The sequence below is a fragment of the Pyxicephalus adspersus genome, chromosome 3 (genome assembly GCF_032062135.1).
Source record: "Pyxicephalus adspersus chromosome 3, UCB_Pads_2.0, whole genome shotgun sequence".
Lineage (NCBI taxonomy): Eukaryota > Metazoa > Chordata > Amphibia > Anura > Pyxicephalidae > Pyxicephalus > Pyxicephalus adspersus.
In genome coordinates, this window is record NC_092860.1 from 10627993 (window position 1) to 10643568 (window position 15576).

At 41.0% G+C, this 15576-nt stretch overlaps 1 protein-coding gene across 1 annotated transcript; it reads left to right on the forward strand.

The window, feature by feature from the left end:
• The first annotated feature begins 86 nt into the window (after nt 1-86).
• CFAP52 (cilia and flagella associated protein 52) lies at nt 87-12597 on the forward strand. Its single transcript, XM_072403564.1, has 14 exons — nt 87-208; nt 1267-1466; nt 2218-2354; nt 2562-2690; nt 3756-3855; nt 4641-4757; nt 5937-6037; nt 6215-6385; nt 6783-6931; nt 7087-7232; nt 7338-7489; nt 7818-7920; nt 9602-9713; nt 11351-12597. The coding sequence occupies exons 1-14, from the start codon at nt 145-147 to the stop codon at nt 11524-11526; spliced, it is 1857 nt and encodes a 618-aa protein (XP_072259665.1). The 5' UTR covers nt 87-144; the 3' UTR covers nt 11527-12597.
• Nucleotides 12598-15576: the final 2979 nt, after the last annotated feature.

Here is a 15576-nt window from a genome sequence, read left to right on the forward strand (position 1 = left end):
TATACGGTCCCGTGTTCTCATTGGTTAGTCTACGCGTCTGCGCAGATCTTGGTATCTATAGCAACGCTTAACGCTGGTTGCTAAGAGACGGAAGTACATTTTTACACATCACAGAAAGACATCTCAGAGCAACAACTTAAAAACATGGCTGGCGGGAGCGAAGAGAAACAAATGCAGCTGGAATTAGAGTCAGTGATCGGATTTAATGGTAGGGTGGGAGTCTCACTGGGGAATATTTGTTGGTAGAAGTGGTTTGTGGTATATTTGTATTACTCTCTCATAGCACAGGATCTTAGAGTTGTGACGAAGTTCTGAAATCTTCTTCCAAACTTTCACAAAAGAGGTGAATTACCCCAGGCAGGCATACAGAAATCAGTAAAGACGACAGGGGCTCTAACCCTTTACCTTTACAGAGACTTAGAATATAATTGTAATTATGTTTTTAAGGAGAAAGTTGGAGCAAAAGAAATAAGAAATGAGCAGCAGGTGGAGGCGGGGGGGGTCTGAAAAGAAGATCCTAGAAATGGGGACACTGACTACTGGGGGGGATGGGAGGCAACTTGGGGTCAGTATAAAGGGGGGGGGACCATATGGGAGGAAAACATTATGGAGGTGAGCCTGTGAAGGGGAGGCAAATGGGGGTATGGGAAGCCATGGGGGGCAGTATACAGTATACAAGGAGGTCAGCATAAGGGAGGTCAACATGGAGCTGGAGGTGTACCAGGTGGGCAGCATGTGGGAGGTCAGTCAGCCTTTGGGGGGGGGTCAGCATTGGGAACCAGAAATCAGCATACAGGAAGTCAATATTGGAAATCAGCATTTGGGGAGAAATCAGCATACAGGAGGTCAAGATGGGCGGGGGTTAGTATACAGAAGGTCAGACCTTGCACAATTTCCTAACTTCTATCTTTAATTTTGATTAGTATTGCCATGAGAGTCAAAGGTCACCCGAAGACAGTGGCAGCCTTGGCATACTCTGCACACTCGGCGTCCCCACCTCCCACATTCCTATCCTGACAAGTTTTGATCCTGCCATTTTAATGCATACTAGACCCCCTGGATTAATACTTCCTTTAAATTCACGCTTCAAAAATGCAGGATAGACAAGGAAATAATCTGGCAATTCTTACAAATTCCTGCAAACACTCCTTCTGCAGTAGCAGCACGCCTTTTAATATTAGGATTCCCCCTAACATTTGAATCGTTCCTGGTGCAGCACTGTAACCTGGTGCAAGTTTCATTAACTTTACTATTCTTCTATTCCAGGCCACGTACCCTCCGGGCTGATCTCTCACCCAGACAGGGAGCACCTCATCTACCCCTTGGGATGCACCATCATCATTTACAATCTCAACAGACGCAAGCAGCAATTTCTCCATGGCCACACCAACAACATCTCCTGCTTCACTGCTTCCAAAAGTGGAAAATACCTGGCCTCAGGGCAGGTCACCTACATGGGGTTCAAGGTCAGATTTACATAATTCCTTTCATATTTATTATGTTCTGAAGAATTCTGTAAGGGACCATCAATGCTTTATCTGCATTACAGAGCATGAAGGAACACCCAGTATGCTGTATGTTAACATACGTTAATCTAGGCATCTCACAAGGACAAGTTTTAAAGTGGAACAAAACCTAAAAAACTGTAAGGTGGGTTAATTATAAAAAAAAGTTTTGTACTCATGTGGGTAAGTTTGCTTTATTGCAGAGGAGACATTGCCAGTACCTCCTGCAATAAAACAAACTTACCTGCTTGATCACAAATTTTTTTTTTAATGAACACTTAGCTGCACATGCTCAGCTCAATGTATTTTCCCAGCATACAAATATTATTATATAGCGAATATTCTCCCCTGCACATGCATGAGAATGATGTCATTCCACTGAAGATCCCGAACCTGGGCGAGGATTGGGTGAAGATATTGACATTGGTGAAGGAGTGGGGAGAGGGGAGTTCGCTTAAATAATTGCAAACTGTTAAGTTTGTTATATTGCAGAAGAGACATTGCCTGTTCCTTCTTCAATAATTAATCCGCCTGCTTTCATTTTTTATTTCTTTTCAGTTTAGTTCCACTTAGTCCATCAATAAAACCCAGCAAAACATTTAAATCCTTCTCTTACCCTATATATTTGTCCTGTGACCATTGTCAATGAGAAGGGAAATGAAAAGAACTTAAAGAAACTTCTCTTTTACACTGAATATTTTTTTCCTTCTAGGCCGATATTCTCATGTGGGATTACAATAAGAGAGAATGTTGTGGCAAGTTAACCCTACACAAAGTAAAAGTGGAGGCCTTGGCATTCTCACCAAATGACAAATACCTGGTCTCACTCGGAGGGCAGGATGATGGCAGGTACGTCAGGTCATGTGGCAGAGATAGAGTGCAGCTAAACTGTCACCTGCGGACCACATTTGTTTGCGAAAAAAGTCTGACTCCATTCTAATATTGATGGAGGGGTGGAGGGATTTATATCATAAAGAAGCTTCTTAGGATTTGTATTTTACCAAGTGGGGTGGCAGGTTTCCTCGTTCCTTAATGTTAATTGGTTTTTTCTTTTAGCATCGTCCTATGGAACGTGTTAACCAAGGAGCCAATCTGCGGGAGCCCAGCATCATCGCTTAACGCTGGGCATGCCCTGACTGTGACCTTTTCCAACAACAGCGACGACGTCTTCATAACTGGTGGAAAGTAAGCTGAATATATTGTAACATATTCTTGTGTCATGATGATGATTTTTCACATGATGGTGATGTTTGTTTGTTCTCAGACTGACTAATCTTATCTGATGTTAGAGGTTCAGCCCCTGATGTGGCCAAATCTATGTGGACCTTGTCAAAAGATTAAAATCAGAGAGTACTGACAACAGTTTAAGGAAGAGTCTTCTCCTTTCCAGCATGGCTGTATCCCTGTGTGTAAATTCAAATATATAAATACATAGCTGGACCAGTTTGGAGTGGAGGAACTTGAGCACAGATCATTGACCTCACCTAATGAGCAAATTTGGGTTAATTCTATTGCCAATTACGAGCCAGGTCTTATTGTCTAAGATTTGCACCTGTCCTCACAAATGGGCTCAAACCCCAAAGAAGCTCCTTGAAATATAGTGGGGAGTTGTACCCTGAAGAGTGGGGGATGATAAAGATGAAAGAAGGGGGCCTATAATATAATAATAGCCATGGCTTTGGAATGAAACGCCGTATAGGTTTGATGGTCAATTGTCCACAAATATTTGACCATGGAGTGCATGATATGTTTAGATGGATCCTGGTATTTTAAAATGGAACCAAGCTCCAATCTCATCACTCTATTGCTAGCCCCGACATTCACCTGGTCCCCCTCCATGTTTTGGTCTTTTGCCACCTTTTCCTGTTTTCCCTGTGTTTGCGTTTTGGGCATTCCAGTTTCTTCCCACATCATAAAAGAACATAATGGTAGGTTAAGCTTCCCCCAAAATTGGCCTTATGCCCTGTTAAGGAAATTAAACTATACTTACTATGGTAGAGATGTTGGACTGTGTGTTCTTCTAGTTAGCATAGGACAGTTAGCATGGACGCTGTAAAGTGCTGCATAATATATTGGATTTGAATATATATATGTAAATAATTCATAATAACAATTTGTTATCTCTCATCAACACATATTACCCTTCTTTTTATATATCTTTAATACAGTAATACAAACCACTGCTCATGTAAGAGCTTACCATGTTTTCTGTAAAAATCTTACTGACCCAATGTTTTTTTTTCCCTGCAGTGGCACTCTGCGCGTTTGGGAGGTGGACCTAGCGAATAGGAAGTTGCGTCCGACTGAGTGTCAGATGGGACAGCTTAAGAGGGTGGTCACCTGTCTGGCTGTGAGTCACATATTACATCCCATATACACACCGCCTGGCCTGATTTAGGAGTTTCCTTAGCCAATTTTGCAGTTAGATCCTACGAGAAGACACAACTCCCCTTCCTTGTGACTACGCATACAAAACAGCTCGAACACATACATTTTCTTTCTCTACCTCCTGTTCTCTGTGTATATTGAAACACCTGCAAGCCTTTCAGTGCTTTCAGCTTTTACTGGTAACTGGAGACTAGATGAAGGTTATAAATCATTCTGCTACCAGTAAAACATTTTAATTGGCCCTTGCCCTGGTTATAATTTACAGTTTTTCCTCACTGTCCCTGTACTATTGTAGTATGGGGTATTACTAGTGCTTGGCAGAGATTCTGCATCACCCCTGCATTTCCACACTTTATAAAAGAGCTACAGGAAAGAAACAGCTACAGGACCATAACAGATCATTGTCTTATGTCACATTGGAATTCCCACTTGCTTTGTGGAAGGGGTTGTCCACATTAATTGCCTAAATCTGTCATCTTTTGTGAGTACTTGCCTTTAAACCCAATTAATATTTCACTATTGGTACTATTGGTCTTCACATTCATATTTTTATCCCTGAACAGTTACTGTAACAGAAAAGTGTAGATGAGGTTATAAAATGGAGTTGTTACAATCTATGTGCATTTTAGTGATTTGTGCTTTAATGACAACCATCACAGAGAAGACCTAAAGGTTCTAGAGGGTGATAGGCTGTCACCCGGTATAGATTGTTGTTCTTTAGTTTTTTGACCAGTGTCTCCCTCTCAGGTGGCAGAAGATGACAGCTGTTTCTACTGCGGCACTTCTACAGGAGACGTCCTGAAAATTAACACAAGGACCAAACTGCTGAACAGTTATGGGCCCCAGAAGAAAAAATTCAGTCTGGTAAGAGAACCTGTCAGTTTTACTCTGCCATTCTCATATAAACACAGGCAAGGATAGACAGGAATAGTCACATGTATTCATGTATTATTAAACTTCTGCTTGTTCACACAGGAAATAGACTACACATTTACTTTAAAATTGCACAGACCTGCACAGACATAAAAACTTTCCTTAGTTTGAATCCATTGGTGTTCCATTCAGCTTCCGGAGGTGAAAGAAACTCAGTGTAGTTTAGACAGGACTTTAGAGTTCCCCTTGATACAAGGCTTATTGGCCCATCACTGTTACATGGAGGGAGTTTGCTCTCAGTGTTGATTAGATCAGTGTGGGATGAAAGGAAAGTTAATACAGTGATGGGAGGGGGTTAATTACTCTGATATGACTTTGCCCTTATTTTGAGATGAGCACAGATTTGTTTCAAAAAGAGAGGACCTGTCATGTGGAAGTTGTGCTAAAAAACAAGAAGAGGTAAAGTCATTAGTATCTCAGTACAGCTGATCTATTCTACATTACAGTCTTAGCATGCCCTTGTTCTGCATTGTGTCTTTTTCTTGAGGCAGCCACCTTGGTAGAGGAAGAATTCTGCCTCCTCATATCAGAACTCATGAAAGGGGTCTAATGACTGATGGACAAATATTCATGGAGCTGCAGAAGAGGTTCCCAAAGTACCCAAAGCACATAGCCAAATAGTGCATTTAGCAGAACGGGGATAATTACAGGGCAGATTTCTGTCCAATAAGGAAAGAAGTAAGCAGCATGGGTGTAGGAAAAGGGATCCATAGAATGAAAAAAGCAGAGAGAACCTTCCACCACAGCTCCTCAGATACAGCTCCTTCTCCGGCAACGTTGAGCAGCACAGTAGTGACCATCTAAGCTCACTCCAATTCTCCTAAGGCCAACACTTAAAGCAGCAGTGCTTTGGATGATCTCACACTGCACATTCACAGCTTTCAGAATACAAAGCTACTAATCAGGATAAATATATTGCAAAATGAGATCCTAATCAGGAGAAATCTATTGCAAAATGTGGATTTTTTTCCTGTTACACTTAAGCACAGTCATAATTTCCAAATGTTTCCTGATCAGCATTAAATTTTCACTTTTTTAGTTCAGGTTTATGTTACGACATTTCCCGTCATTACTATATATCATCATACTGATTGTTTTGATTTCTTTTAGGGAGTAACCACTCTGAGATTGCTAAAAACAGGAGAGATTCTGATTGGCTCAGGGGATGGAAAACTGTCACTCTGTATTGAACCAGACTACAAGGAATTAAAGTGAGTGTTGAACGTTGGGTTCCTGCGTAGCTTATCAACCACAAATATGTTTTATTGCCATTAACAGGCTTAGATATAGTTTGTATTAAAATATTTGACATCTGGGGTACCTAGACTGCTCCTTAAAAATGTTTTTGTTTTTAAATAGTAAGCTGATGATGTTGTCTTACTTCCCAGTCGTGTCCAGCTGCAAGGGGCCATCACCTCCATCACCCTCAGAGGGCAGGGTCACCAGTTCTTCGTAGGCACCTCAAAGGCACAGATCTACCGCTTCAACTATCCAGAATTTAAACAGGAGCTTGTAGCTTCCTGTCACAGTGAAGCCATCAACGACATTGCCTTCCCCTTGTATGTATGCCTAATCATAATACAAACATATCATTGCAAGTGAAAATTCTGTAGATCCACATTTATTAAAGAAAAAGCCTAATGTGTCTGTGTCACTAAAACTTTCTTTAACAAGACCCCTTGAAATGTAACTCTGGCCATAACTCTAGTTAAAAAAAGAGGGTTTTGTTTTTATTTTGTTTGTTTTGGAGGTTTTCTCACTCTCTCAATCTCACTTCTTGTTCTTTACCTTTGTAACATAGTGTAATCTATTGATTCTGCCAGTACATTTTTTACATCAACTTTATTAACTTCATTTATTCAACTTAAAAGGCAGACAGCATGGCTTACTATGTACAGGGTATTTTACCTGTGATAGGCTCCTTGCACTGACATTTCCTTCCCTGCATTTTTCCAGTGCTACTGCAGAGCTGTTTGCAACATGTTCCAAAAATGACATCCGTGTCTGGCACACAGTCAGCCATGAGGAATTGCTGAGGATCACCGTACCCAACATGACTTGCAATGCTATAGAATTTATGAGAGATGGCAAGAGCATCATTTCAGGTGAGGCTGATGATCTTTTTAAGGGACATCCTTCCTGTCCTATGATTGGAGGAATATTTTCACCTTCCAATTGCACGTTGGTAGGTTCTGACCTACCTTCAACCTTGTATGGCCTAGCAGCACTATAATTCTGAAAATTAATTTCTTTTCCACAGCCTGGAATGACGGAAAAATCCGAGCATTCACACCCGAAAGTGGGCGACTCTTGTACGAGATAGTGAATGCACACAGCATGGGTGTGACTGCCATTGCAACAATGAGTAATTGCAAGAGGATTGTGAGCGGAGGAGGAGAAGGACAGGTAAGTGACCTCTGACACTGAGGGCCTAAACCAGAAATGCATGTACAGAAATGTGTTTTTTTTTTTCGGAGCTCAACACCTGCTGACGGTGACTTTATTCCTCAGGTCAGAGTGTGGGAGCTCGGCAAGGATAGTCAGCATCTTGTAGAGTCCATGAAGGAGCACAAGTCAGCAGTAATCTGCATTAGACTGAGAAGCAACAATAAAGAATGTGTTACCGCCAGCTCAGACGGAACCTGCATTATATGGGACCTTGAGTAAGTGTTGACCAATCTGAGCTTAGAAACAAGTGCTTAAAATGGCTTTAGAAATTGTTCTCTGGGCATTTGTGTAGGAGAACATTAACAAATGCTTCAGGGATCAGAAATGTTCAGTACTCACATACATGTTTTAGGATATTATCTAACAACTTTCTAACATGCGAATTGTGTTCCTTTTTGTACATAATGTCATTTGTGCACACATGTGGGGGATAAGTTTGGGCCAGTCATTGTTTTGGCATCCTGTGACAATTTGGAGCAGCTGCCCCCCTCAGTTACACTCCTCAGTCTTCCTCTGTAATTCATATTTGTTCTGCCTTTCCAGGAGGTTTGTCCGGAAACAGATGATCTTAGATAATACATTGTTCCGCTGTGTCTGTTACCACCCTGAAGAGTTCCAGATCATCACCAGCGGCACAGACAGAAAGGTACAACTCTGATACCACCAATGAGACTTAACCTTATCTACAAATGAATGGAAGGTGACAAAGAAACATAAAGACTCTTAGGGCCCATATATATCTGTCCATTGTGGTACTTTGGGCCTGATTTAAATAAAGGTCTCCAAGACTGGAGAAGATACACTTTCATCAGTGGGTGATCCAGCAAACCTGGAATGCATTGCTTTAAAATCATTTGCTATTAGCAAATGTTTTTAATTCCTGACCAGATCCACTCCTAGTTTGCTGGATCACACAGGTTCATTGATGAAAGTGTATTTTCTCCAGCCTTGGAGAGCTTTAATAAATCAGGCCCTTTGTGTTAAATAACAAAGTTTAACACCTTTATGTCACAATTTAATGTGTTGTATGGTAAAGCATCCCATTTAAATAAATGGGCTTCAAGGGCACCAGAAGATACAAAAAAAAAAATCACTTTTTTTTACTGATGCACAGTTGTGACATGACTGACAATGAATAGCACTGCAATGTATTACCATACATAACAAGTGTTAACATGTATATCGTAACATTATCATTAACTCGCATGTTTTCACACTGTGAATGGGCTCTTAAACAATAATTCTATTTAAAAAAATAAATATCTTTGTGAGGTGACTCTAAAGAAAACAATTCTATCCAATACTCGCTGTAAGCTTATTGCTGGCCGTGTAGAAAAAAATGTCAGCCTAGGAAAGTTTCTTACAGCCACCAATCAGATTCAGATCTACCTGGGAAGTTTGAACATGATTAGTGATACAAGAAGCAGAGATTGAGGATGCTAAACATTACAGTTTGCTCCTACTGCCCTTCCACCAACCCTGTACAGAGCTGTGTGTGCTTATTCCGCAGGAGAAGACAAAGATTTCATATTAAAAAGGAGGGGGAGCTGGGGGGTATTTAAAAAATAAGTATATGATACAGACTGTCCTTAGCAATAACACAGCTGTATTGTTTTCTAAGTGCCCTCCACACAGCCCTATCACTTGTTGATCCAGTCAACTGATCTTTTGATTTTCCACTTTGTTTAACAGGCTGCCAACACTGTTTATTCTACAGTGAAATCACTCAGCAGCATTATCCCTATGTGGACAGGATAGTCTTAGATGATCATATAGTTTAAACTGACTATATGTAAAAGACAACTATAATTAAAAAAATGGAAATGTCTGGTGTATTGAAAGCCCCCTCAAAATCAAATTCCTATTAATAGCAGTTTAAAAATGATGCTGATATAAAAAACATGAAGAAAAAAATACTAAATCAGCCCTAGCTTTTGTTCCTTCTGGGAGGCATGATGGGCATCCCTATTCCTTACTATTGCCTTCTTCCTTCTTGCACTTACAATCCTGCAAGAATATCCCACAATTGGATGGACCTCATTTTTCTACAACATAGAAGGCAGTATGTAGATTCAAGCAAACCAGCTGAGGTTCGGGTCGCAGGTTAACAGGTACAAGCTGAAGACCACTCAGCAATCTTTCCACATGGTTCCAGTTCATATAGGCAGTTTGATGTCAACTCACTGGACACGTGTGCTTTAATGTATGTATTTGCGTTGCTCTATACACAGGTATAGGTGTGCCCATGCTGGTCTTCTCGTACAAGAACAAACCAGACCTTCTTTAATCTTGCAAAATAAGAATCTGATTCAATTATTTCTTTGCAGATCGTATACTGGGAAGTTTTTGATGGTTCACCAATAAGAGGTGTTGAAGGATCCATGTCTGGTTCCATTAACGGGATGGACATAAGTGACAATGGAAGTCACTTTGTGACAGGTAACATGATTTTAGTGTTTACTAAGGTGATGGGCTACCTTTTGGAGCCTGACACCCAAACTCAGCACATTATCCTATACATTTTTCAGAGAGAAATTGATGTGATATCAGCATATATCGATGTTAGGGGTCTTTCTTTGTACCTGGCATTCAAGCTTAACATGCCATTCTATACTTTCTTAACAAAGGCATTCCATGATCCCCCTTTATCTTTTTCATATTTTTTCTTCCTGTTCCCAGCCCTAAAATTTAGATCCCTCACCAAACCCTAGACCAGTGGTCCCCAACCTTTTGGAGCCCACGGACCGCTAAATCTACGGACTCTGGAGCGCGCATGCACAGGGAGCCGTGTGTCACTCAAAGGGGAAGAAATTTCCCGTAGAGTAACGTCATGATACCAGAACCCGCCCACTCTCCCATCGCAGGTCTATGTCCAGAGACACAACCCGTTCACCGCCCAGAGCCCCTGAGCCTGCAATGCATACGGGAGACATGGTCCGCGGCTCTGAGCGGTGTGCCCCCCCAAGCGGGATCCTTCTCACTGGGGGGGCGCACCGGCCAGAGCTGTGGACTACCGCTGGTCTCCTTCCTTCCTACAACAAAAACATAATGCCAGTCCTTTAAATGTCAATCCCTGCAACAACTTTAGGACCACTTTCTACAACTTAGATTAAAATCTGCATTGCTATTGTCTACATCAGCCTTTCTAAATTTTGTAAATATGGAAGAACTGTGAGAGTCCAATGAATCTTCTTTGTAAATGACCGAAGGTCACAAAATAAAGCAAAGCTGTTCGTTGTCTCAACACCTCCTTCATCAGGGTACATAGGGATAAGACTGGGAAGCAGATGATAAAGTAAAAGGTTCTTTGATGGATTTAATTTCAAGAAGCTGTGTAACCCTAAATAGATTATTGTAATTTATAAATTTTGATGTCAGTCATTAGTTTTAAAAGGTGGGGAATATAGGCTCTGTACATGAATTCAGAACACAAATCTTTATTCTAAAATTTCCTGTATTTCCTGTCCTGAGAGCAAAGAGGAAAACTATGAATTGTCGTCTGATAGGAGCGCAACTGTGGAACCCCCGAAATGTTCTTCTTTTTTTTTTTTTTGTGATCTTTCATCAAGCTTGATAGGATTTCTGGGAGCCAAATTATATATTTGGCATTCTTATCCTTATCACATTCTTCAGAAAAGAAATACAGACAGTGAAACTGGTAATGTTACCCTACATTGGCCAGTGAAAATCATCTACCTCCTTACATTGGTGGCTATTGTAGGACCCCCTTACATTGGTGATCACTGGGAGCAGTGCCACCTTACACTGGTGGTGAGTGGGGATGCTCATTCTTACATTGGTAGCCAGAGGAGAAGGAGCCCCCCTTACATTGGTTGTCATTGGAAGCAGGACCGCTAGAATCTTCAGTCTGTCCTATTGCCATGAGCATAACAAAGCCAATGATATGGTCACACTCTTTACAATTATGTAGATTAAAATATTCTTTGGGGAGAAATTACAATTCTGCTTCTTTAGCCACTAAAGAATGACAGATTTCAGCATGCCATGCCAACTTCTACTTAGAAAAAAACACCTCATGACTATTATTCTAAGCTTACCTCTCTTTTCTCTTCCAGGTGGGAATGACAAACTGATAAAAGTTTGGGATTACAACGATGGTGAGGTGACCTATGTAGGTATCGGACACAGCGGCAATATCAACCAGCTAAAAATCAGCCCCCTCTCCAAATACATCATCAGCGTCAGCAACGACGGAGCCATTTTGTGCTGGAAGTACCCATACCCTGTCTAGAAAGCTCTCAGCCTTATTCTTTCACTGACAAAGACCTTTTAAAGAGACATTACATAAAATGAAATACAGCTTTTTTTAAACACATTTTTAACTCCTAGCTCCTGTGTTGCCACCATTCTTCGCAGCATTAAATTAATTGTTAGGCTCTTAAGCAATCAACACATCTGGGTATATCTGATTCTTGCATCTCCCCACTGCCCACCGTAGCTCCTATTTCTGGGTGCTACATCAATGAAGGGTCATGCTAGTAATGTCGCCAGTGGTATAGGGGAGGGAATCACAGTGGGGAGATGTAGGGATCCAATACAACCCGAGGTGTTAGTGCTGAAGATTCTAACAGTGCAAACTATAACAAAGCAGAGATTGGATGGATTTTAGGTACTACTAGTAAATGGAACGGTAATTGTACTGTTGTGTTATTTAATTTGTGCATCATGACTGTGATATCTTTACAAAGGCAACACATAAAGTACAGTACACCAATTGGGGATCATTCCTCCTTTTCTGATTGGATTACTGCACATCATTGACCTAAGATTTGTCCAACCCAGAAGAGTGGGAGCCCTCACAATTCCCGCAGCATGCAGACAGAGCTGGATTTAAGAGACATGAGAAGTGTTGATTTAATTTGTCCTTGCTTCATTTACCAAAAACTGAAATACGTCTCTTTAAGTATATCCTGGTGTGGAGGTTCAGAATACCTCCTGTACCGCTCCGACTACACCATGTAATTAATTCATCATTGGTAAATGCTCTTGACGCCAACTAGACACACAGATCTTTGCAATTCCATCAGCCATATGCCACTATACTGTTCTCAGAGCCTTACAACAGTAACAAGGCATTGAGACTGATGTTCTCTGTATTATCTTCTCATTGTTTTACTTTTACATAAATTTTAACTCAATTGTAATTTCTGTTGACCTTGCATTGTTTTTTTCTGCTGCTGTCTTCCCTTCTTTATTTCTCCCATTTGTGGGTGAAATTGCCATTCATTTAAATGCAAAGTATCAATGTTTTACATTCAGCTCAGATCCAGCATCAGGTTCTCTGGTGTGCAGGTGCTGACACTTTTCGGTTTTACCCAGAGTGCCATCAATGCAACCAATCAGAAGACAGTCCACCTTCTACACAATATTGTGTATATATTCTGGATGGTCCTTCTTTCTATTGATGCAGACTTGTCTCTGTAGCAAAAGAGTTGATTTACTAAAGGAATATTAGCTGCTCACTTAGCAAAGTGAACTACCTCATACTAAGGAATAATTCATTTAGTATTGTCAATGAGGTGCAGCCCCGCTGATTTAATCCATCTAATCATATGCAAGCAAAAGCTTTTATTCCTTGCATATGATTGTGGTGAAAAATTTTCATCACGTCTCTCCCTCTTTCTCTCTTTGGAACTCATTGTAAAAAAGTAAAGTGAAACATGATGACCAGAATAGTTTTGTTTCCAAATGTGGAATCAAATTCTTAACTTTACACTTCCATGGAATTCTTGTTGAAGTGTGTGTGTGTGTGTGTGTGTGTGTGTGTGTGTGGGGGGGGTAAACTGAACACAAGTGACTGCAATGGCTTTGTGTCAATGTGGAACACAGACATTTTTTACTCCATACTGGTGATTTAGGGAGGTTTTTCCTACCTTCCTCTGGATCATCTCCACCATCCTCTGGATCATGACATATATATATAGGAGTGAAAACAGATGTGCATGCAGCTTGCCCCTAAAACCAGTCCAGGTCCAGTTTTTTGATTCCTGCGGAGCATTGGGCAACCCATTCAAATAAACAGTAATGTGCAAAATGAACGCATAAGCATAAACATGAGCTAAAGCACTGCGTATGTATGAATTGGCCCATGAGGTTTAGAGATCTGAAAAGGCTTTTGAGAAGTCAGAAGCTAGGGACTACGTGCTACGTTCTCTTGCTCCTGTGTTTTCTGGTTCCTTTCTATGAGCCAGTAATACCTGCAGCTTCTGAGTCCTATTGTGGGCTGACAACACGCTTTGCGAGTTGTGTCAGCCTTGCCCAGTTCTCTTTTGCTAAACTGCTTAAACTAGCCCTTCTCATCTCTACCACATATGGGCCAATCAAGGTGCAATCCATAGATAAAGGCAATGACAGCTAATTTGACTCTTTAGGAAGGAACTGGAAGTGTGCAGGGGACACATGACTGCTCTGAATCTCTTATATGAACAGTTTTATCTCTTATTTTGTGTACTCATGAAACAGATATAATCAAACAGTTTCTTACTTGATGTTTTAATAGGCTTATCCACACCCCTGGCAATTACACAGATTAAGTGTAAAGATCTAGCAGCACTGAAATGATGCCCATTGAATGTAAAATCTTTTTTTTTCCAGACAACAAAATGAAAGCCATGTGTAAGACCTCCTTTACTGATGCGTTTTGCATCCAAAGGGCATCACTGCTTGATTTTTAAAAGAAGCAGATATCAGCTTATGTTACCCTCTGTTTGTGTGCCCACTGCATACTCATAAGCTGCTGCATGCATGCAACCATGCACAAGACTTTATGTGCTCATGTTGCCATATGTGCATGAATGTGTGCAAACGTGCAACTACATGATGAGCAGGGCATAGGATAAAGAGTTTTATTTCTGACAGATATTCATGGTTTCATCTGCCCAGCATTAAATTGGTCATTTTAACCCTAGCTTGTTCACAACTCCACATCCTGCCTGCCACTCACCCTGACCTTGGCCTGTCCATCACTCTGCTTCTTGCCTGCTGCCTGCCCTGTCCTTGCCTTGTTCAACATGACTTCTGCTAACCATGACCTTAGTCTGCCTTGTATTTTCCTAGCCTGCTTCCTACATTGAAGCCATCTGTTCCTGCTTGACCCTGGTGGGGAGAGCCTGGGCGTTGAAACCTGGTGACATCTTGTAGCAAAATAGTCTGGTGCCCATTAGTGTCGACGGCCTATCACCTCTTGCGGGGTGCTCTAATTAAGACTTTGAATCTGTGCCTTACCTACCAAGGGAGTAAATCCCTAACGACTAACTAGATTCCTGGCAGGATATGTATGTATTTATTTAAAGGATTGCACAGATTTAATAAAAGACATTTGAATTGTATATCTAAATATATTAATTATTGCACCAAATAGTCAAGTTTGTGCCTCAAAAAGGGATTTACCCACCAGGTAAGTGCATTCTGAATTCTCTCCACTAGATGGCACCAACCAGCTGGAATTCCTTTCACCCAGCGCACACCCAAAGCAGAGCTGCTCATCAGGTCCTCTGTGTGGGGCTCATTAGCACTTTTAGTAATTACTAAGGAAAAAAGACGCTGACTAATGACTGATGAACTCGGAGATCAGACAGCGTCATAGAGTTTCTACCCCACCCCGGAGCTGAATGTATGTAATGTGTGTAATGGAATTTTGTATTTGTATTCGCGGTGTCACAATGTATCATCAGAGTGAATAATGACACAGAATTCATTACTTCCCAATATAACATCTGATACAGGCGAGGTGCAGTGGAGACACGGAGAATGAATCAACCATAACCTGATGTGCAGGAGTGTGTTCCTCTCCTGAAATACTCTGCACTGCTGGAGGACTCTGCTCCTTCCTCTATAACTTTCCTCTCCTGAAATACTCTGCACTGCTGGAGGACTCTGTTCCTTCTTCTATAACTCCTCTCCTGAAATACTCTGCTCTGCTGGATGACTTTCTATATTACTATTGTCATTTTATATTTATAACCTGCATGACATGTGACCTGCACCCTGATATTTGCATGGCAGTCCAGACAGAACACATGGAAAATAATTGTGTGTTCACATTTTGTCCACTAGATGGCAATAAATATCATTACACCTATTTACAATCTATATATTTCTATGATAAAAATCATTTTCAGACTTTTTCTTTATAAATTAATTCCCAGCAATTCTGCTAAAAAGGTTGTGAAGTATGTCATTTTATGTAGTGACAACTGTCTCCTAATTGTTATTCTGCGTTGTCACACAGAGATCAGGGGCTGATTTATACAGGGACCAATAATCAGATCGCCATTTTTTT

Coding starts and splice junctions, on each gene's coding strand:
- CFAP52 (XM_072403564.1), top strand. CDS start 145: ATGGCTGGCGGGAGCGAAGAGAAACAAATGCAGCTGGAATTAGAGTCA. Junction 3,856..4,640: donor GGGTGGTCACCTGTCTGGCT/GTGAGTCACATA, acceptor TCTCCCTCTCAG/GTGGCAGAAGATGACAGCTG. Junction 6,038..6,214: donor CCAGACTACAAGGAATTAAA/GTGAGTGTTGAA, acceptor CTTACTTCCCAG/TCGTGTCCAGCTGCAAGGGG.